Source organism: Pygoscelis adeliae, unplaced genomic scaffold (assembly GCF_000699105.1).
Source record: "Pygoscelis adeliae isolate BGI_AS28 unplaced genomic scaffold, ASM69910v1 Scaffold71, whole genome shotgun sequence".
NCBI lineage: Eukaryota > Metazoa > Chordata > Aves > Sphenisciformes > Spheniscidae > Pygoscelis > Pygoscelis adeliae.
Genome location: NW_008824356.1, coordinates 11,724,130 through 11,748,316, shown reverse-complemented (window position 1 = coordinate 11,748,316; position 24,187 = coordinate 11,724,130). Strand labels below are relative to the sequence as shown.

The 24,187-nt window shown below is 36.4% G+C and overlaps 1 protein-coding gene across 1 annotated transcript in view; it reads left to right on the top strand.

Moving 5' to 3' along the window:
* The window catches only part of EML5 (echinoderm microtubule associated protein like 5), a 97,489-nt gene extending 75,921 nt beyond the window's left edge, over positions 1-21,568 (top strand). The window contains exons 30-44 of the mRNA XM_009319520.1: positions 1,078-1,156; positions 2,234-2,363; positions 3,066-3,164; positions 5,265-5,285; positions 8,161-8,334; positions 9,740-9,948; positions 11,946-12,103; positions 14,582-14,696; positions 15,192-15,380; positions 15,579-15,751; positions 17,026-17,188; positions 18,102-18,205; positions 19,704-19,857; positions 20,641-20,741; positions 21,071-21,568. Of these exons, the coding sequence (XP_009317795.1) occupies positions 1,078-1,156; positions 2,234-2,363; positions 3,066-3,164; positions 5,265-5,285; positions 8,161-8,334; positions 9,740-9,948; positions 11,946-12,103; positions 14,582-14,696; positions 15,192-15,380; positions 15,579-15,751; positions 17,026-17,188; positions 18,102-18,205; positions 19,704-19,857; positions 20,641-20,741; positions 21,071-21,107 (1,906 nt within the window). The 3' untranslated portion in view covers positions 21,108-21,568. The remainder of the gene's footprint in view (positions 1-1,077; positions 1,157-2,233; positions 2,364-3,065; positions 3,165-5,264; positions 5,286-8,160; positions 8,335-9,739; positions 9,949-11,945; positions 12,104-14,581; positions 14,697-15,191; positions 15,381-15,578; positions 15,752-17,025; positions 17,189-18,101; positions 18,206-19,703; positions 19,858-20,640; positions 20,742-21,070) is intronic.
* Positions 21,569-24,187: the final 2,619 nt, after the last annotated feature.

Below are 24,187 nucleotides of genomic sequence, written 5' to 3'. Positions count from 1 at the left end.
TAAAAAAATACTTTCCGATTGTAGTTCAAAATATACAGTGTACAAACAAATCATAGTCTGTTGTTCTTAGAAAAGACACGGTGATTATTTTGCATCAAAGTCATCATTCAAGAGCATGGATGGAATTAGAAATACTTCATACTAAAAAGGAGTATGAAAGAAAGCTGACCTGTTGCGTTATGTGTGATATTAGTTTGTCACACTGCCTACTGGATCAAATCATCTGGATTTCATTGAATCTATAAGTAGAGTTTATTTTTAAATGAATTGTTCCTCTTAAGGGTCAAACTTATGGGTTTCTTTTTGTGGCCACATATGCAGTAAATACAGAATCAGTAGCCAATGCTCCTGCAAATTACTAGAAATAATTGCATAATTTTGGTAAATAAAATGTATTTGTTTGTATGTTTCTTTGTATTTGAACAGTTGAACATAATCTGAAAGATAAGTTACAGATATTTATCAAACATATGTAGTTGAGATTTCTTAATTAAATCTGGACTATTCAGAACAGTGGAACATAAGTCATGGCTAATATTCATGCATTTGCATGGTGATGGTTTACTTCCAACTAAGCATTGATTAATAATTTGTTTCTGTTGATGTAAGAGTGAATGGGCAGGTGTACCTGGGGTTCTTTACAAACTATTACAAAAATAAGAAAAGTTAGGGCCTCCTGAAGGCATGTGGGAACAGGAATTATTCTCTCAAGTATTGAGATTAATCAGGTAAGCCTTTAAAGTTTATCCAATAAAAATTGCTACAGAGAAGATGGAAGTACCTTAAAAATACAGCATGGAAAAGCTAAGAATATTGTATCAGTGGTCATTCATTGTAAAACAAGCTTTTGCATTAACCTCATGGATTGTTGAAGAATTGTCGGAAAACCTAGCATGTTAAACAAAGGTGGGGTTTTTTTCCCTTTGATGGAGGTATTTCTTTTAAAGATTAATAGAAATACCAGTTAAGCAGGATAGGGCTATAAGTTTTCCTTACGCAGTAGCAGGTTGGAAGGTACTGTGTTAGTATGGAATGGGTGACGGACAGCCTTCTCTTATTCACAGTTCTTTATTTCAGACCACCAGTTAGTAGGGCATTGCCACAGCCTGAGAAACTTCAGACAAATAATGTTGGGAAAAAAAAGAGACCTATAGAGGTAAGAAAAACACTGATCTCCTCTTCCTCTCCTTTTAGGATTTTTTTTTTTTGCCAGAAATTGACACATTTGTGGACACGCTGAATGATTCTTTCATTTTAAATGTATCAAAGATGGAAATATTTAATAGTGAGTAAATAGACAGCAAAAAAAGTGGGAGAATCTTTTTTTTTAACCCCAAAAAGCCTAATACTACTTTTTCCTGCAAACAAAATGGAGCACTGCTTAATTCTTAGTAATAATAAAACCTTTTAAGTGCAGTATGTAGAAAGCAATATGTCCTGTTTAGATAACTGGATTGTTAATGGGTGTATTATCACTAATAAAACTAAGCATCTTTTACTGCAAAATATTTTGAAATTTATTTTTAAACTTTGTTTAAAATTCATCATTAACAGTTTTAAAAAGATAATAATTTTTAAAAATCTGTTAATGATGCCTTTAGCTCCGGCACCTGGGTTTTTTTCATTACATGGCCAAAGCAAATAAATATACTCACTTTTGATTAATCTGAAGTGGAAATGTCATCTGACCTTGAAAAATGCAGTTCTTCATGTCAGCTGAAATATTTTTCTATGATACGAAACAAAATGTTTGGTGTAGCTTAATAAATGGCCTTTTGCCATCAGTGTTCTAGAATTTTTAGGCTGTAATTCAACTTGCTTAATTGCCAGCTGGAATTAAATTGTGGATCAATGTTTGTCATTCTTTGTTTCTTAGTATCTTCTGCATCAGAAGAGCTGTGTTCTTCTTGGCTCACTGTAATTTATTTATTTATATGCATGTGTATGAGTGTCTTTCTGTGTATATGTATTTGTGTGTATACACATAAATATTCTACAGCATCCACCAAACAGAGATGATAGGATGACATGACTGTGTATGGCAAGAATGAGCAGCAATGTAAGCTGACAGGGAAGGCAGGATCTCAGTTTCTGCTGGTTTGAGACATTGTTAAACTCCTTTTCTTTTACTGCATAAGGACATACTTGAAAAATAAAATCCTGGAAAAGATGGTAAAGTTCATAATTGCTTTAAGGTTTTGATTATCTAATAGATGTAAATATCTTTTTTTAGGACCTAATTTTGGAGCTGGTATTTGGGTACCGAGGCAGGGACTGCAGAAACAATGTGCACTATTTGAATGATGGTGCTGATGTAATATATCACACTGCATCTGTTGGGATCTTGTATAATGTGGCAACAGGTAGGAGAAAACCCACTTGAGGAAAAATGTTTCTTCACACACATGGAGTTACAGTTTATGAAGTGACTGGTATGCTTTAAATCTTATAGAAGTATGTGGGAAAATGATTATTTGTTGCTGAAAATTCAGTCTGTAGAGATGATTCATAATAGCTGCATAAGCAAACCAAATATATTGAAATGTTCCTGGTGACTGAATTTTGAAGGAAGTAAAGATTTGATTATTTTGGTATTAGTTTTCTGAAATTTGCTTTTTAAAATGATCACAAACTAAAACAGCTGAACAATGGGGTCATTATAGTTGTTTAATGTTTTTTCTAAGACTAAGTTAATTATTTTTTATTTGGCTTACTTTTCAGTCCTCCGTATCACATACATTCATTCCCAATAACCAATTTAGTTTAGATAACTTAGACCTTTTAAGGTTAACTTACTCCTTTTAAGGAGTAACATAATGCCATTTGTTTCTGTGATATTTAAGCAACTTGATGTAGAAAACTTGAGGGGAAAGTTCAGAGTTATTGAGTGTTATATGTTAAAATCGAGATAAAAAATCAGGAGTTTCTGTTTCCTGGTTTTAAGCTCCAAACTGCAACATCACCATAATGCTGTTTTCTAACAAATATTATAAATGTTTCAAACATTAGCCATGTCTGTGTGTGTATAAATGTTTTAATTAAAGTTGGACCTTTTTTTTTTTTAGGCTCTCAGTCTTTTTACCAGGAACACAATGATGATATTTTGTGCCTCACTGTAAATCAGCACCCCAAGTTTACCAACATAGTGGCAACTGGCCAAGTAGGTATGTTTGTATTTTTGTAAAAAGAAATTAACATAAGAGCATGCAATTAGGGCCTTGTGAGTTCATGATAAATCACAAAAATAGTTGATTATGCTATCTTTGTTTGTATGAGTGTTACTCAGTTACCTGTCCTCTTTATATGTTTCTTTGAGTGTAATATAATAGAGTTCAACAAAAAACATTGAGGCATGAAAGAAGATTAACCTTATCTTTTGTTTGGAGTGTTATAAAAAATATTTTTTTAGAAATCTTAAGCCCCATGAAATCAATCTGGTTTTATTTAACTATCAGCTTGTGTTAGGCCTTCCAAAGAGTCCTAGCCCTTCCAAAGAAGCTTAATTGAGCTGTCCTTCACTTCTATATGGACTAAACCCAGAATTCTTAAACTAGATGTCACTTTATGTAGGTTTTATCTCATCAGGCAGATTTATAATACCTACTTGGTGTTTTGATAATACATAGTTGTAATATTCTAGACAGAACCAAAACCCTAATAGTGTTTCTTTTTTTTTCCTACAGATGAATTGAGATTTAGGGGGGAAATATACATGTTTCATTGTAACATTAAAATTGATCTATGAACTAACCAGGTTTAAAAAGAAAAAGGAAAAAACCCACTGTGCATCTGCATAGTTGAACTAATACTGCTGTTTCTAAATTTTGCAGAATAGTGTAACTTTTGTAGTCCTACAACCCAATTGCAGTTTTCATACCTTCAGTTGTTTCTCAGCAGATTCAAAACCATATTGTTTTCCTTAGTACATAGAATACAAAAAACCCCTTAGTTAATTTTAGCCAGAATGGCTTTTTTTCTGTAGGTTTGTTTTAGATGTTTCATCTAAATATGGTCAGTTTGTCAGCTTATTACCTGCTTCCCTCTGTCTTTTGAATTTTTACGTGCATGTCTCATTAAAATTGACTCATTGACAGTAGTAACTGCTTAGCTAAAATAGCTTCATTTCTTTGTGAGTTTCTTGCCTCACATCAATTTAAAGAAATCATTAAAGGAAATTATTTAAATGGAAAAAATTACCAGCAGATTTTTGCCTATGGTTTGATTGCAAAGAACGTTTGCAGGAATTACAGGCCTTTTATTGTCTTTAGGAATTTGCTTTTTCAGCGTATTTCTTATTCTGGCCCTGTGTGCCTTTCCATATGATAGAATATCCGGGAAGAATGTAGGCATAATGTGAAAATTTGTTCTTTGCATGGATTTTCTTCAGTGTTTGTCTTACCCAAGAAGAAACACAGGACCTTTAATGCTTTTTTATTTCATAATCGTTTCTACATCAACTAGCAGTAGAACAATTTTAACTGTTTTGTAGTGCGGATTAAGGCATACAAATCAGGAGCAGATGACACTTAAAAATTAAACTACAAAAGAAACTTTTTAAGGAGAGAAATTGGAAAAATGAGCTGGAAGCAAAATATCTTTAAACAACACTTATTTTTAGATTCTGAACAGATGTTAATGAGTACGTACTCCATAAAGAACATACTTAACTGCTGCTACTTTTCCTCTGATATGACTGACACAAACATAGCTTCACTGTCATGATTTAAATCTTCAAAAGATTTACAGAAGCATTATTTTCAATATTTTTAAACTGTAATGCGGTTATGTAGTGTCTCGGTAATATTTCCCAGTACCTGAACCTTTATAATCCTGATTTCTTAATGCTTCTATAGAAGAACATTGGGGGTATTTGCCACTTGTCAAGATCAGACTCAAACGTTACTTCTTAGCAGAATAGCAATCAGCATTTTTTTCCACTTAATTTGTTAAAATATCAGTAACATGTAAAATACGTTTTTTATTTAGTTTGGCAGAGACCTGACATACACCAAAACTAGATTTTTGTGTTGTAACTCAAAATGAAAATCAAAATATATTCATTCTACTAATTTTTATTTCTGATGTGACCGCCTTTTATCAGTAATTGTTCATCTTTAACACTAAAAGCAGTATTGGTGCTGCTGCAATGCAAAGAGATGACATCAAGGTGTGTGTTAAGAAATTACACTAAATGTGGCATATATTTTCTTTAGCACTTATTTTATTTCTGGTCTAATTATTTTTCTGCTGCTTTTCCATTACAGGAGACTCAGCAGATATGTCAGGTAAGGGAAATAAAATTTTAACATCTTCAGGTGTAGTTAGCCTATCTAGTAGCTGTCTACAGCTTTATAGAGCAATAAGTGACGTGAATTCATTTTTAGTTTATTAAAACCCTGTATCAGTCATATTACTGTCAGCACTGAATATAAACCACAACAGCTCAGCAAATTGTAAATATAGAAAAAATTAAAATGTTAGAACACTCTTAAAAACTACTTTTGTTGTAACATATTCCCTTTTTGCTGCCCAGTGATTAGTGAGTTCCAATACATACTGCTACTGTAGCACTCCTATGTACGCTTGCAGGTTTCATAGACATGTTGGGGCTGACAATTAACATTTGTTTTAGACGCTCAATTGAGTATAATTTCAAATATGCATTTCTAAAGTAAATCCCATTGAGGAGGCCTAGGTGACTGAGTGAAAAAAACAATCACCTTTCACATTTATGTATGATTGTCATGCAGTTATTACCACTGATCCAAAATGCTTGTTATGATGTCAGTTTAATTTTTTCTGTATCATTTTGGGTCTTTGACAGTTTGACAGTCTTGACTGAGCTATTTTTTATTAATACGTTGTTTTTTCAACTGTAATCTTAAAAATTCGTCACCATCATGTGTGAGTGAGTTCATTGTTAAGCAGCCATAATTGTCTCGTGACACATCTTCAGAGATGTATAAATGTGTGTTCGTGTGTATCTAGAAAGTATAATAATCTTCATGTGGATCTAAAGCTTGTTCTGTGAAGGACAAATGTACAATGGCACTTTTAATGTGTGTTGACTTCTTTTAAATATGCCAAATTGTGCTTGCTCTAAGGATGGGAGGAAGAATATAGGTACCTTTTCCCACACTTTTAAACTGTATCAAAGAAGCAGTGATGATATGGTTGTTTATATGAAAGAACATCTCTAGTCCTGCATATAATGCCTGGAGACTTTCCCTCTCTCACTTGCCTTCTTCCTACTGCAACTTTAGTTTGAGCTTGTGTATATTACTAAATTCTGTTGTCACTGCCTGAAACCAGCACTCTTTTTTTTTTTTTTCTTTGTGGCACCATTAGTCTGGAATCCAAGCTGCTGCCTGCCTTCATTAGAAAGTTGCATAGTTTCACTTAAAATTTATCGATGGCTATTTGGCACCTTTCTTACTGATAACTTTTGCTTTTCTAGTTCCAGTTTTCTGTTGTCTACAGTGATGCAGGGTTTCTTGAAGCAGTAATGTTTGTAATAGGCTGGAATGGCAAATTAAGTTTCATAATGACTTGGTATAGATTTGCTTCATCTTACTGAAGATATTTTTTGTCCTGCCACCCCATGGTAGCTTTATGTAACTTCTCCCAGAAGGAGATGACACCTTACAAAATCTCTCTTGTGAGAGCAGATGTTGAGCAGCTGGAGTACTCCACAGGCAGGATGCAAGGTCAGGACAGAGTCTTTCAGAAGAACGCTGTCAAGTAGGAGGACTCAAGAGTCCACGTTCTCTGTCCTGTAAATCTTGCTCTGAAAGATTTTGTCAGTTCTTATTCATGAAATCTAGGTGAAGGTTTCCGTTTGCCACCCAAAAGAAAAATTTTGGCCAAGGTTACAGGGGAGGTGCACAGGTCAAGAGCAATACAGAGTTTTCCAAGGGGAGTGCTGAAGAGGAAAAAACAGTTCAGAGCCATAATAAAGCTTTCCCTTCCCTCAGCTTTCCATAAGGACAGCAAGGAGTTTGCTGAAAATGTTGAGACATGCCAGTTGTTGCCAACCCCTGCCCTTTCTGTTTTAATGGCATGTCTATACTATGCTGTAGGTACCTCTCAAAAGGTGATGATAATGGCATGTTGGTGCCATGGGAGGAAAGTCCAAAGGGAAACAGAAGAAATTAGGAAGATTGTTCTAAAGACTGCTTTGGAACAGCTGTGGAATCGTGCTCAAAAACTTAGTGTCATGTGGCTAAAATTTTACCTAGGTCCCTGTGCCTACTGTTTCCCATCATATGTGTGCCTTTGAGGGACTAGATTTAGCTGATTAGAAACACAAAGCAAGGAGCTGAAATAGAATTTAGTTTATGTGAAGCTGGGCCTACGACAATAACTGGTAACCCCCACGCTGCAGAGATCAGAGTAAAGAAGTTTGAGAGAGAATCTTACTGTCCTGGAAATGCCCTAGATGCTATTCAGAGATTGCAAACTATACATGGATTGCAAAATCTTTGGAGAAGGCATTGCGTTCGGAAAAAACCTAGCTGTCATCATAATAGAAATAATCATGTACGTTAGTAGCATGGAAAGACGGTTCTTACTGCAAAGAGCTTGCAGTCTAAACAGTGCAAACTAAATTAAATACCCTAGTTCTTCTACATCAGTAAGCAAGCTGATTATTCAGCTGATGTTCTCCTAAGAGAGCATGCATTTCAGACAGATGGCCATTTTGTAGAAAAGGAGATTTTGGCCTTGCACTGTAAACTAATTTCTCTGTAGCTATTAGTTGTCCAAAAGCCCCATGTAGAAATTACATTCTTGATGATCTACTCAATATTTATGAAGATTTTTGAGTTAGCATGCTGAGCTAAGTTTTACTAGGAGAAAAACAGGAGAAGATGGCTTGGTTTCAGAGCTTCTGCTGTGCTTCAGAAGTCCAGTAACAGGTTAAGCAAAGTTTTCATCTCCAGTAGTGTAATGAAGCCAACTCCTTAGCCCTACTTAATGAACCTGTTTGTCGTAAATTGGTTTCCAAAGGGAGGCCAAAATCTCCTTTCTTTTCTTTATTTTCTTTTTCCGTCTGACTAGAACAATTTTATTTGTCTTATTAAAAAATATTAACTGCTTCAATAAGCAAATCATTAGACATTTTCAAAACGTATACTAATTACATGTTTTATATTTGTCTAGCTACAGCTCCTTCTATTCATGTGTGGGATGCAATGAACAAGCAGACACTGTCGGTACTGCGGTGCTACCATTCAAAGGGCGTTTGCTCAGTCAGTTTCAGTGCCACTGGCAAACTGCTGCTCTCTGTGGGGCTGGATCCCGAACATACAATTACCATTTGGAAGTGGCAGGAAGGTAGGAAAGTGATTGTTTTTGTAGAATGTGTTTATATTGTTAGAGGTATGTTGGCTTGAGTCAGGAGCAGTTATAGCATAAAAATATCAGCAGATCAAAAATTGTTACAATAAATGCTATGCACTATGCGCTGTAAAGAAGAGGTAAGATAAATGTACTTACCAATTCTAGTAACTGCTAAATATATCTCCTTTGGAACTGTTGTGTAAAGATCAAGATAGTTCACTGATTTCCAGTTAGAATAATTAAAGAAAATGGTAGTCTTTATTTTTTTTTTTCCCAGTCATTTCTTTGCTGCTTGGTAAAAACTCTTTGTAAAAATCTTTTTTGCTCCCAGAAGAAATTTTCTGTTCTTATTCTTCTCTAAAGTCTGATTACTGACTAGGTTGTTGTACTCCTAAAATTATCCCCCCAAAACTGCAAATTGCAGGAATGTGATGCCAGTACAGCTCCTCTATGCAGCTGTGTAATTGGTGTCTTAAGCTATACTACGTGTTTTCAGATTGGCTTTGATCCAAGTTCAGTATTTAGGCTAAAGCAATTTGGTCAGCTCCTTTCCTCATCTCCTTTCTGTCTGGCAAAGCCATGCCCAGATTATGAAACTGATTCTCTAGTCTTAGGGGTTTATTTCCTCTCTCTTTGGAGATTTCTGTTGATCAACTAGTATCTCTCAGAAGTTTAAAGATCAGCTATCAAGTTAATAAAAAGTGATCCTTCACAGTTTGTCTGCTAGATCGTGTGGAGCTGGACGCAATGTCAAATTGCGTATTTATACAATCTTAGGTAGTATGAATGATGTGTGGTAAAAGCCCATGCAGCAATTCACTGCCGTTTCAGTCAGAACGTGCCTGTGCTCATTCTTAAGAGTCGATACAGATTCAACATGGCAGCTAAGGATCCAGATCAAGGAATCTTCATATGGTCAAAATGTCTGATTTTTAACACCTCTGAAGAGACTGGAAAAGCATTACCAAAGTCAGTTTCTGCATTTTCTGCAGGAAGAAGAAAGTTTTCTAACTGTGGACAAAATTTGCAGAGAAGTCATTCATTAGTCTCTTGTAATTTGTCCAGAGTTTGGGATTTTCAGAGCAGTTGTGGGAATTTAAGAGGAGATGGAAATTTACTTGGATCCAAGCTCCTAACTCTTTTATAACATGAGGAAATTGAAAATTATAGTAGATGGCACCTTCATTAGGTGCTACACTTGCTACTGGGTCTTTTTTAAATGATTTTTTTTTTCTTTCCCCTGCATCTTAATTTAGTTTTAATTTAGGAGCAGTTTGTGCTTTTCTTTACGACCTGTGTGGTCTTGGATGACTCATCATTCTCCATAATTTTTTTTTTTTTAAACCATAAATGTATATTTTTCTCAGGGAATTCAAAATGTCCATTTTCTTCTTGCCAGGTGCCAAAATTGCCAGCCGTGCTGGTCATAACCAGCGTATATTTGTAGCAGAATTCAGACCAGATTCAGATACCCAGTTTGTTTCTGTGGGAGTAAAACACGTGAGGTTCTGGACATTGGCTGGAAGAGCTCTTCTCAGTAAAAAAGGGCTGCTGAGCTCCATAGAAGATGCCCGAATGCAAACGATGCTATCTGTAGCTTTTGGAGCGGTACGTACCTTAACAAACTATTTTAAAATGCATACAAACAAAAAATTTTTTACTCTTCTGCCTTTATTCAGTTCAATGAGACTTTCATAACTTGCTAATGAATATGTCAGTTGTTTTATTACACTCAGTTTAGCGTTTCTAATACTTGCCTGCTAGTTAGAACTAATACCAGCTTTCTTTAGAACAGAAAAGAAAAAAGATTATGGATTTGTATGTTTTGAAAAGAAACAAACATAGGTTCTTTGGACTGATAATACACTGCTTGGTATTTAATTCAGGTAAAACAAAGCTGACTCTAGACTGCAGGAACCAAACAGTAGAAATGAGGCTAATTTTATGCCCACCTAGGGGTGATTATATTATAATCTGTATGCGTTACTACTTATGGGTGATCTGAGAGCAGCATTGTCCTGGGGCGTTCGTTAACATCTATGACTCTTAGACGACTGCAGTAGGGTCTTGTTTTGCTTTGTTGGTTTGGGTTTTTTTTGACAGATGTGGGCCTTGTTGTGAAGTTCCACGTCTTTGCCATTTCAGGAGTTGCTCTGTATGAGCAGCAGTCATCTCTTCAGCTGGGCAGATAGCCACAGATTTCTTTTGTGAAGTGGTGCTTCTCTTTTATTGCATTAACTGTGTTACTGTCCTGCTTGCTGATCTGCCTGTTGGGTCCAGACTGAATTTATACTATTGATTTTGATTTTTTGAAATTGTAACTGGCCTGTGGTTTCATTTTACATGAGACTATCTCTCTTCCAGAGTTTTGTCTCTCTCTCTCAAGTACCTCTGATTTAAGAGAGGGTCCTACAAAGCAATGAGGTATCTTCCAAACGATAACTGTTAGAGATGCATAGCCCAGGCATTAGTCTGGCATTTGAAAAAACCCTGTGAACTTTTTTATGGAGGGACAGATTCTTAGCATGAAAATCAGGCCGTATGCTGAATGTCCTGGAGTATGGTATGAGGTTGTTGGAGGATGCAAAGCTTGCAGGGGTTTTGTAAAAAGCTGTGCAAACTGAATAAAACCAAACCTGGTGTGTTCTCCATAATTCCTGTAGGGAGCAGTTCTGCGAGTGCTTTTCTTCCTTGATTTTGTCTCAGAAGGAGCTAGTTCAGGTGCTCCTAAAGAGGGGTTGGAAACAGCCCAACAGTTATGCTGTAAGGACGATCAGAGCGAGGATCTGCTCCCAAGTTCATTTCCATTCCTCTTTTATTTACTCATTTATTAGGGCACCCCCCCACACACCCCTTTAAAAAAAAGCATGTAGAACATCAGTCCACCTCAGTCAGGGAAAGTGTTCCTGCCAAATCTATAAATGCATCCTGGTACTCTAAAATATTACACATCATACTGAATTTGAGGATTGTTCACGTTAAGTTATTAAAACAGTTTTGCTCAATAACCAGTTCCTGTTGGTTTTAAGTATATCCTAATAAATTGCCTTTAAATTTCAGAGGTAATTAAATTTATTTAATTACCTTTCAAAAACAGAAAGCAGAAGTAAAGAGGAGGCAGCTTTTAGTTCTGAGTTAAGTCAGACTTTTCTTCGTAAACTAATGGTTACTATAATCCAGTGAGTACCTTCACCTAACAACAAAAATGAATGCAAGCATAATGTACATAGCAAGGGGGTGCAAATTGCCTGTTTGTGTGAAATGTCAAAACTGTTCTTGGTTTTCTACTTTTTTACCACAGTTTGCACACCTGATGGGCTGAAAACATAGATAACCCTATGGCTGAAGCTTAAGTCATTGCCTTTCTTCTTGCAGTGCAGAGCCTATTAGCTACAAGAAAGCATCTTTCAGACTTCAAGAAATAATATAGTAGCTCATTGTATTGTCCCTACAGGTTCTTATTACCCCTTCCACAATTTGCTCTTCTACAGCAGCAAATAAAAGCAATCTAGCCTAAAAGCAAAGGGTGACGATCTTTATTTCTGAATGTTTTTCTTCCTGCCTTACTCGGGATCAGATGATGAGTATATTTTTCCCCTTTTCAGAATAACTTGACATTTACAGGTACTATCAGTGGAGATGTTTGTGTTTGGAAAGATCACGTGTTGATACGAATTGTGGCCAAAGCTCACAATGGACCTGTTTTCACAATGTATACCACATTAAGAGATGGATTGATCGTTACAGGAGGCAAAGAAAGGCCGTGAGTCATCTTTTTTCTTTTTTCTGCATGCACATGTGTTCTTTAAAAATGGTTTGGCTTCATCCCATCTAACACTAGGCAGTTGAGACATCAAAGCTAGAAGAGTAGTCACTTTCGGATCCCTGAATAGTTGGTAGGAAAAAAAAGTAGCCACCACCTCCAAAGCGCAGGTAAGCCCACATGAGCTTCAAGTACCTATTTTTTTCCACTGATTATAAGAGAAAGCCTAGAGTGGCTAGGATCCTGACCTGGGTGCCTTGCTTAAGTACCTAAAGTCAAGGGGGATGAATCAGAATCTAAATGCTATACAAGTAGTTCTTCATAATTTTAACGGCTAGATAACAGTCATCTTTCTATAGCACACGTGCAAGCTTCTTCAGGGATTTTATGACGACTTTACATTATTTTGGTTAAAAATAATAGGCAAGTGTAAAATAAATTTTGTGAATGGATTATCAATTACACTGTGTTATGAATTATACTGCATTACATCAGTCAAGTACAAATACGTGAATTACCAAAGAGATGATACAGTTCTCCCTCCTTAAGCTGAAAAGGGCTGAACTAGTATAATCAAAAGTAGCCTTGAAATCACCTTGTAATTTTACTAAATGGTTCAGTGGTATTTATCACAACAGTATTATTTTTGAGAGAAGGCAAAAACCTTTAGTTTGAAATATAGCTTTAAGCATTAAAAAGTTACCTAGTCCTTGGTGGGTTACTTCTTTTTTTGAAGTTGAACTGAGGTTGTTAACCCAAGTAATTTGCACAACTGTGATTAAATAAATGAATGATAAATATTATAACAGCGTAATGCACAGCTTCTTTTAAAGGAAGGATCTGTTTAGTTATGAAGGCAGAGGCAAACTGTCTTCTCTCAAATCTAAGGTACAGCAGCATCCTTTGTTTGTGGGGTTGTAAGCAAAATATCTCTTCAAGCATTTTAATTTTTTTCTTAGCACCTTGCTGATGATAAAAGGAAAAAAAAATGCTTCGGCTGTAATACAGTCCATCTGACGGCATGATAGTGCCCCATTTTGCAGGACACAGGCCACTTACTACCTTTTCCTTAAATAGTCCTTAAAGATCCTGTCTGATATTCAGACCCAGCTGAAAACTTATTTATTCCTGTGCTTGAAATATTTTCTTCTAGTATTTATAAAACATCACCGTGATTTTATTTGGAGAATGTTCTCTCTCCCACCTTAGCTTCAAAGCCTCTTAATAATTAGTATTTGACCTGAAAGAAACAGTAATGAATAACAGTAAGAAACAATAATTCGTCTCCTGTGGGAAAATGGAGTATTGAAAGTATACAAAACAAATTCTACATTTAGGAAAATGGCATGTTTGCTTCTGCCTTGGCTTTCTTAATTGCAGTTCACCAACCTCTTTTGATAAAATCTTTTTGCTGAGTATGGTGACCAATCGTATGTCAAAACAGTGCTATGGGGAAGCAAAGAATATTGCATTGCAAGGACTAACAATTTACAATTCATTTCAGTTCTTTTAGTAATAATACAAAAGCAGTAATTGTGATTAAACTTTACGGAGTTCTTTGTCAGGGTTCATTCAGTAATCAAAGTTGTAACACTGGCAGCTCAATATTGTGGAACGTTATATTTCCTTTTCTGTTGGGGGAGATTCTTTTCTCTTTGAAGACATATCAACTGGAAATGCCAGATTTATAACTGTTTCATTAAACATCTCCTTTTTAGAAACTTTTTTTATTTTAATGTGTTCTTTACTGAAATACCAATTCTCTTGAAAGTGGGTGGAAAATACTTAGTGCTTTCATGATTAACACTTATTAGTTGGGTATCTTCGGCAATTAACATTGTGTGATTTTTCTCCTGTATCTTTGTCATTTATTTCACAGCAGTGAAAATAATGAAATTTTCACAAAAGTGAAAATCTTTTGTCATTTATTTCACAGTAGTAAAATACATCTCTTTCCTGTTTCCCTCAACTATATTTTGATAATCTCTGCCTGTCTTAATAATAAGATGGCAGTTTGTTCACACACTTAACTGTTCATAGAATCATAGAATCATTAAGGTTGGAAGAGACCTCCAAGATCGTCGAGTCCAACCATCAACCCAACACCACCATGCCTACTAAAGCATGTCCCTAAGCGCCTCATCTACCCGTCTTTTAAATACTTCCATATTTGGAAGTTCCTTTGACTAGATAAATTCCCCAAGAGCTGCTAAGTCAGACTAAGCTTAGCAGTGACCATCTTTCAACTTTGTCTGTAAAGTAGTATGACGAGGACTTTGAATCAGTATTTCTTGCTTAGCTAGGAGGCTCAGCATACTAACATCACCTGTTCAGTAAAAACAAATGGAATCTTTAATGATTTAAAACATACTTAAATGCCTCGTTTACAATACATTACATTAAATAATATAGTTCTTTCACACATTGTCTTTTTTGTGCCAGCCATTATACTCATGGTTGTTCCTGATTTCTTGATAGATCAAAGGAAGGAGGAGCGGTTAAGCTATGGGATCAAGAGCTGAAACGATGTCGTGCCTTCAGACTAGAGACAGGACAAATGACGGACTGCGTTCGCTCTGTTTGTAGAGGCAAGGTAAAGCAAGCATCATGTCTTTAAAATAAAGCTTATAGTTTGTGGATTGATCTATAGCGTTAAATATGTGATAAATTGTTTGCTTCCTCTTTCTCTTATCATTAGTATTTGAAATTAAAGGCTGAGCTAGAAGGTGTCTACAACTGATTTTACAGCAGAAAAAAAAATCTACTTCGGGAGATCTTAGCCTTACTGAGGATAATATTCTGCATGTATTTTTAGTAAAGACTAACTAAAGATTTCTTTTCTATTCTTTTCACACTTCAAATATCTGACTTACAAGCAATAACTCAACTAGCTTCATGATTTATATACAGCTTTGTACTTCAGTAAATCATAGATGAGTTTAAAAAATAAATTATCTTTGATTATTTGATTACTTGATTTCAGCAAACCTTCTTGACAGAACTATAGCTTTGGATTATATCTTTATTACTGTTCATCATGAGTAGTTAACGTATTATATGAGAGATAATTCTTTCACTGTTGTTCAAGGGGAAGATTCTCGTTGGGACAAGAAATGCCGAAATAATTGAAGTTGGAGAGAAAAATGCTGCATGTAACATTCTAATTAATGGTCACATGGATGGACCAATCTGGGGCCTAGCAACACATCCGTCCAGAGATTTTTTCCTTTCTGCTGCAGAAGATGGCACAGTAAGACTCTGGGATATCGCTGAAAAGGTAGGTGTTGGAGAATAGTTGTTGTTTAGGGAAAAAAAAAAATATCCTAGACTTGTGGTGGTGTTGAGGACTTGAAACTTGTTTTTTAATGTATTCTGAGAATAATCCATCTGATAGTGGCAAACTGTTAGCATAAGGTATTTTTTAAATATGAACAAATAGAAACATTTACTCTTCTGGGTTTTTATTTCTTCACAGAAGATGCTGAACAAAGTCAGCTTAGGACACGCAGCTCGTACTGTTTGTTACAGCCCAGAAGGCGATATGGTAGCTATTGGCATGAAAAATGGAGAATTTATTATCTTGCTTGTGACGTCTCTAAAAATTTGGGGGAAAAAAAGGGACAGAAGATCAGCTATTCAAGATATCAGGTCAGAAAATGGAATGCCTTTGTCTATTGTAATATTCTAGAAATCTGTATTATTTTTAAAAAATACAATTTTATGTTCTGAGGAGCATTGCAGTGATATTTCAGAGATCTGGAATCGATGAGTGAATTGTGGAGTTTGCGTGATTACTCTGATACCAGGACTAAAAAGGAAGGAGGAGGTACATGAAGATAAGAGCTAGCAATCAGTCAAAAACCAGGCAGTACCATAGGGGGAAGTGTCAGATGATATTGCCAAGGGTTAGTTAAAATGAAGGGTGAATTGGGAAGTAAGTGGACAATAGGAACAGACCATCCTAATTGGGGGGGGCAGACGAGAAGGTGTGAAAAGGAGCGGGGTGAGATGATGTGTAGGCGGTAAAATGAGATCAGAAGTTCACAGATGAAGACTGGATTGTGAGTGAAGATGGAAATGTCTGTCTGTCAGTTTGCTCTTTAATGTTTTTTGTTAGAAAGGAGTTAGCAGAAGTAAAATTTTGCTTCTGTTTCCTGAATGGAGGACAAGACTGTTCCTTCTGTGAGATAAATTGATTGTCATCAGCTCAGGGAAGTTTCTGGAGAGCAAAGCAGGGTGAGTGGGAGAAATACGAGCAAACAGGGACGTTGCTGCAAGAAGGCAGGAGAACCCCACTTGGAGGTAGGGGCTTACTGGAATTAAAAAGCTGTCCCAACGTATGTCTTGGAGATAATAGAAATAAACAAACTTCCCTAGTAATACAAAAGGGGCTGTAAGGAATTTGTTCAGCTCAGGAAGCTACTGAGTTTCAAGATGAGAAAGGAAAACTGGAGGAAAGAAACCACTGTGCAAAGATACATTGGGCAGATGAAAGATTTTACTTCACACCTTTTTATTCAGTACATTTTATCTAGAAGGTCTGGCTTTTCTTCATTTACAGCATTTCATTTTTCTAGTTTGTAGCTTGTAAGTATAGCATTAGAGAGTCAAAGTCATCAGGGGCATGTCACAAAGTTGGGAGAGTAATGAGATCAGATAACAAACAGAGTTATTCCAGAGATGTTTCCAGTTCACTTATATGTGACAGCTGTACCAAAATTATTGCCACCTTCTACTGCATTTATGTTCCCTGAAAATTTTATTTGTTTCAAAAGTTATTTTCCTTAGCAGACGAAATACTCTACCTCCCTCTTCAGATCTGGATAGCAGATACTTGAAATGCAAATTTGCCTGTGCTTCTCAAATATTAGAATCTGTTGTAAGTGCCAATCTGTGTTCATAAAACCCTTCTATCTGTTCAGGTTTAGCCCAGATTCTCGTTACTTAGCAGTCGGTTCCAGTGAGAATGCAGTGGATTTTTATGATCTGACTTTGGGTCCCACACTGAATCGAGTCAGCTATTGCAAAGACATCCCAAGTTTTGTGATCCAGATGGACTTCTCTGCAGATAGCTCTTATCTCCAGGTATCAGTCATTAATTGTTCAAGATACTAAATGGAAGACGTACTCAAGATAGATACTCTGCAAGTATTCTCCTTTGACAGCTGCTAAATTTTGTAATGAAATGTAGTAGGTTACTGTCACTAGACTATTACTTTGTTGTAGTGATAAGTGGATGATGAAAATAGTTATCCTGGATATTAAATGCAAGAAATAAGCATAGAAAAGAGAAACAGATTTCAAAATCACTGTAATGTGTCTCCCTGCCTTTTTATCTCTGTGATGCTGATGGGCTATCTTAAAAGAGAAAGGAGTACAGTCTATCATTCTGGAAGCCCCAGAGACCTGTGAATTCTTCCATTCCTGGCCAGAATGGTAGCATTAAACATCATTTCAGTGCTGGCCTTTGTGCGGCAGCACCAAAATCATGATGTTACAACTCCCAGCCACAGGGCTCAGGACTTTTCTTAAAATCAAAGTAAAGTAGGCATACTTTGCTTTCTACACTTTGTTCGCATCTGAGAGGAGGAATAAGCTTCTCTCACTATCAGACCAACATCTGCAGGCTGAGAGGAATACCTTTGTGTCAGTTTTAAAGATACGGGTTTATTTTGCCTTACTTATACACACATACATACTAACATGCAATATAAAGAGACGGTTAATATTATCTGCAGAATGCAAGATGCTTCAATTATTTTTTTATTAATTAGGCATTTCAAAATTGATGATTTCTTATGCTTTTTCGCTGTTGCTTTATGCTTGTATAGCTTTTTGAGAATTTTCAATTCACTGAGCAAATTTTATTAATATAGATAAGTTAGTTACAGAGTAAAAGATAACTATCAAGAAAATGCTTTTCAAAGCACTTCAGAATTGTTTCTTCATCTTTTCAAACAAGTTCATGTATTCTAAATTCTCTGTGGTCATCTCAAAGGTCTCTACTGGGTCTTACAAAAGGCAAGTCTATGAAGTGCCTTCAGGAAAACAGCTTGTGGACCAGGCTGTGATTGACAGAATAACGTGGGCTACTTGGACAAGGTAAATGATTCACACATTTACACCTGTTAAAACACTTGTGACTTCCAGGAGAAGCACCAATTGTTTAAAAGCATATTTCATCCCTTCGTTTAGTCAGATATTTTCTTCTAGTGCACCCATCTGCTCTTGGCAACAGGATCAGGTAAGTACAGTACAGCAGAAGAAAGTACATAGCAGATTCCCTCAGTAGAACATGAGGTGTTTGACCAGTGAGGATATCTGATAAAAACTGATCTCTCTAATGTGTGCTTTTCTGTTCGTTGTGTATCTGTAGCTTCCCTTGATATATCTCCAGGAGCCTCAGTAGTTTTTCACTGCACTGTGCAGATTACCTGGAATACTGCACTATTTACTTCAAAATAGCGATTTGGGAATAAGAGTACAGGGAAAATTAAAACATATCAAAACATGAAAAGACAATACAAGACTGATAATTCAAGTTTTATTTACAGTATTACACTAATGGTATTTGTATATTAAAGTTGCTATTAACATTTGCATATTAAAAGGTATACAAAAGTACTTTTAAATACCTCGAAGTTACTATATTTCATTCAAAATAGACTTAGAAATTACATGAAGAATGATAACGTATTTTATTTTTATTTCACATTTAAATAATTTATTTTATGTTCTGTGCAAATCTGATTTCCTGTGCCTTATTTTGATATGAAAACAAGAAACCTGTGTTTTCTGACCCAATTCAGTATGTCTGAAGTAATCATTCCTTTTTGAATGTAGTGTACTGTGCTCTGATTTGGGGGGAAAGAATCACAGAAAAATTCCCAAATCACTCACCTATTAACAAATGATAAAGTGCTTGTTTCTGTGCAGTCCTGTAAGTATGCATATATATTGTAAGCACAGATGAATAAAAAGCAACTTTTCACAAGGCTTTGCAAAGGAATTTTTCTATAAATGTCTGTTTTGGAGTCTTAAGATAAGTACTTTTTCTGTTTAGGACAATTTCTCTTTTTTTTGTGCAGTTCTCCCCCCCCCCCCCCCGATTTTAATGAAGAATCTTCACTGGAATCAAGGAAACTTTTCATCTAATCGATATGAAAATGTTACAGAATCAACAAAACATAGTTATAATGAGAATATACTTTTTTTTTTTCCCAACAGCTGAAACTTAATTCATCTAATGCTTATGCAGTGACATTCTATTTTTAATTGCCCTTTCTTTATTCATTTTCTTGGCAAATGCCTCACTGGACAGTATTAATACTGTTGATTCACCTCTGCTTTTTAGTGTTGTCATGGGCCACATTATTTTGGAAATTATATCGCTGAATATCAGTATCAATTTCAGAAGCAATTATGGAATAATATAAAAATAATTACAGAGTAAAACCTATACGAGATGTGTATGTTTAAGAATAAAATGTGAAAATTACATTTTTATAAAACCAGTTACAATATGGGAGCTGCTTACTATTTCCTTACTCTGTTGGTTTTGCTATGGTTTTCAAAAGAATCTCTTGCTCTTCTGTTTCAGTGTTCTAGGGGATGAAGTAATTGGAATCTGGTCCAGGCATGCTGAAAAAGCTGATGTAAACTGTGCCTGTGTCTCTCACTCGGGAATCAATCTTGTAACAGGCGATGATTTTGGCATGGTCAAACTGTTTGACTTTCCATGTCCTGAAAAATTTGTAAGAACTTGTTTTTGCATCGTTCCAACAAAAAGTACTGTTGCTATTATGGTCTTGTATTGTTTCTCTAGAAGACGTATGATGGAAATATCTCCTACTCTAAATTTGTAGCTTTTTAACACATCTATGTAACTTCAGCTCTATAGTCTCATAAACATCCTTCACCTCAAAGTTTTCCTAACATTTTGTGCAGTAGCTCTTGCTATAAGCTCTTGTGGGTGTTAATATTGTCTGCCAGTCTGTATTAGCGTAGTGCCTTCATACTGAAAATCTCAAAGCCCTTAGTTTTATTTATCCACATTTCCAATCTCCATTTGACAGATGAGGAAGACACCTAGTAATTTTAGTCCCATCTGTGTATTTCCATGGATGAAGAGTTTACAGATTTTTTGCTAATACTAGCACTGTTAATTTTCAGGATTTGAGACTGCACAGTGTAAACTGCTTGCACACTTATAATGAAAATAATTTTTTCAGGGTTAGGAATTCTACAGAAAATTTAGAGGTTAATCATGTGACGATATATTTCATTTTATTCTGTTAGCTTGAGCATTGTTGCCAATTTTCAGGTGCTGCCTTATTTGGTGACAATTTAATCTGCGTTGAGCTCGATAGTAGTTCTCCTTCAGGAGATCTTTCACATTTGAAAACCTATATAACATTCTGGATGATATAAATAAGTGATGCAATAAAAAGTTGGATAAAAACATGCATACCTCATTTGATCTCGGAGGGGACAGAGTATTTAGACTCTCTCATTTTATTGTTGTTTTTTTTTTTCAGGCAAAACACAAACGATTTTTAGGTCACTCTGCCCACTTGACTAATATTCGATTTACAAGTGGAGATAGATACGTGGTCAGTGCTGGAGGGGATGACTGCAGGTATGTATCCTTTCCGTTATTGTCAAAAAGTACACAGCAGTGGACATGGACAGTCCATAACAGTATAAAGCTCAAGTTCAGAGTCTTCATCTTTTTATCTGTGTGCTTTCTTCTCTGTTTGTATATAAAGAAATGGATATTTGCAACAAAATAAATAGCCCAGATGTTAATATGAACAGTTAAGATTTAATAAATTAAAATATGCTTACATCTGTATTCAGACCATCATATTTTTAACTGTAATTTCTCTTTTGACTGTTACTAGCCATTTCTTTTAACAATACTGTAGTCTTTTATACCTCATATTTAATATCTTTTTGAAAATGCAGCTTATTTGTTTGGAAATGTGTGCATATGCCTCATTGAGAGAGACATGGAGACTTGCAAAGAGGACACCGCTTGAAGTACCAGACATGAAATACCCAGGATTGCAATGTGACATTCTGCTGTGCCCTGCATGTGTTAGAAATGGTGCTGATCCAAGACACAGAGCAATCTGTCTCTGGAAGACAAGTATCTAGAGTCTGTCAAAAGGATGGACTGTAACAAACAACACTGAGGCTGTTAGATTTGCTTCAGTATCGGATAATCCGGGTTTGTATTTCACTCACTGCCAGATGTTGAAAATGAAATACGTGCATAAAAGGAAAAAGTGAATTGTTAATCAATGTACACTTTCACAGTAAGATCTTGGGGTTTTAATCAAGAGGTGTTATTTCTGACCTAGTGCTGTACATTGATCTGTTTTCAGCATGAATGTTTCTCCTTTAAGTTTTGGGGGCTGAATATCATTGAAAAACAGAGTATTCCATATTTTATTACTGAAAGAAACCATATATTAACTCTTAAATATATAGTATTTTAATAAATGTTTAATTATTCTAATGGAAATGGTATTTCTATGACCAGTCAAAAGGAAACATCATCTGGTGAAGCAGAAAAAGAGAGAGCTGATTCCTTAGGACTTTTCTGTATTTAGAGGCCTGGGTCACAGTCATGTCTGGTGAAAGCTGTTGGATATGCATGATCTTCATGGCTAATTTAGTGTTTTTGTTGCACTTAAACATTAAATTAGTTCTGTGAGCAAAAATAGATTTGCTCACTTTGCGAGTGCCTTGCCCACAACCTAAAAGTCTAACTCCAATTTTTGCCTTGTGAATAAAAGTATTCTCAGTGGAAGAGAGATTATTGCTGTGTTACTTGACTGGGCTTTTAGCCTCTACTCTGGAAATGTGGACTAGGGTGAGGATTTTATAGTCTTCATAATCGATAAAGCTTGGGATGTCACCAGTTGCAAAAATAGAATTTCATAGCAATATGAATTGATTTTATTTTCTCAGCATCATAGGGGGGATTCAGAGAGAATATTAACTTTCCAAACGTTATATTTTGTACATTTGAACTTTTTAACAAAGTTAGGACTACCTGGGAGAGGTCTCTACTCGGATTTCTCTCCCAATTGTAAAAAATGTCCAATCATACGCTTCTTTAAATGGACCTGCTGTCACTTCTAGCATAAGTGCATTTATTCTATCCTGCAACATAACTGAGACTCTAAGTTGAAAAAAACATTCCAGTGATAACAAAAACCTGAACAAAGCTATGTTTTGGGTACAAGCGAGGAAGATCTCATCAGCTGTTTGTCTAAATGATGTCATAGAGATGCATTACAGGCTGAACCCGGTTTTTAATCAGTGCAGTTAATTTTCCTGCAACACGAAGGGAACAGAAGTAACTAATTATCAGCACTACTCTCATAATGACATTCTGCTGTGAACGTAAAGCTCTTTTCCTCTGCGTAAGCCAGCACTGCTTTGACAATGGCATTTGTTTAGGTCAGTCAGTAGGCTTTGGTATTATTCACCTCTTGCATTCTCTTATGCCAGATAAAAGTAAAAAAGAAATAAACCTCATCTCTTCTCCTAAGCATCTTGTGTGCATGGTGGTTTTAGGGGGAATGGGAGGGCTTGCATATAGAAGAGAAGGGGGAGAAAAGTTAATGAGCCAGACTTCCGTGCTCTCTTAGGTCCAAAAATGCTTGTTATGTGCTATACAAAGCTAGTTACCCAACAGTCTTAGATAATATATTTTATATATCAAGCTATAACATATTTATTTTAAAGAAGTTGATGAACTAAACTATTATCAGGTTTCTTGGCATGATGGTTCTTTGCAGAGTCTTGCCAGTCATGCAGCTGCTATTCTACAGGAGCAAAAACTCTGTGGATTTGGTCATGAGTGTACAGGCAGATCTTGCCAGTAACATTTTTGACTTTAGGGGAATTGCATATGAGAATTGAGATTTGACCTTATCTGTCTCATAACCTTGTTGCCTGCCTGCCTGTTTTATATGAAAATTAGTATCTGGCATTTAAATCTTATCTGTGCCAGAAAAATTAGTTGCAGTATGCTATAGCTGTGATTCTATCCCTTATTAAACACATCTGTGCAGGACTTCTTGACTTGAAGTAAGATTTGTCCTGTCTCTATTTTAAAGTTGCCTTTCATCGGTTCAAGCTGGATAGCTGTTAAGAGCTCCCTCATAGCCTGTCCCACTCAGACTGCCAGATCAAAGTCCAAATTTTTCTGCCTCCGAGTCTTCCCCTCAAAATCCTAGGCTCAGTATCTCCCAGCCTCATGATCTTCTGTAGGCCTTCACCCAATGAAAGAGGTATGTGGACTATCAAGAGGTTTGTTCCTCGGATCCCTGTCACTCCTCTCCTCCCTCTCCCCACCCCCTTCGTTAATGCTGTGCCTCTCCACTGGTAATTTGCCCATTAGTGCTTTTGCCCTGAGGAATCTCAAATGCCACGCCAGCGGTGGGGTACCAGTGAGAAGCTGACAGGCTAACTGCAGCAGGGCTGCCCTCAGCCGTGCAAGGCTGATAGCTGCAGGGCGGAAGTCTGAGCCTCCAGATCTCCCTGCTTCTTCACCCTCTTCCAAACCTCACCGCTACTGTAGAGGGCTGGGGTGGGAGCTGGAAGCTGAGGAGCTCTTTAAAAACAAAACTACCAGCTTTGTTCCTCCTATTGCAGCCGGTATTGGTAGCTAGTATTTTCCCTGGCAAACTGCTCAGGGGTTTGCCAGGTAAAATGGGGTCGGCCAGCTGGGAACGGTCATGAACGTTGAGGAGTGAGAAGAGCCTCAGTTGCAGCTTTCTTCCTGAGGACCATTTGGAGCGTATTTTGTAGGACAAGCTGCGATTCTCTGCTGAAGGGAACAGCTGGCTGTAAGCATGGTTAAAGATGGCAGCTTTGTGGTTTTTTTGGTCTTTTTGTCTGTGATGGTGCTTGTTACTGTGCCTCATTTGCTGTTTACATGAAATGCTACTGTGGAACTTGCTAATTGTTGCCACTCGTGCTTGAAGCACGTGTGTATGGGAACAGACTGCCTGTTTCTGTAGGCAGTGGGAGCTCGTGACTGGTTGCTCAGCAGGGAAGTCAGCG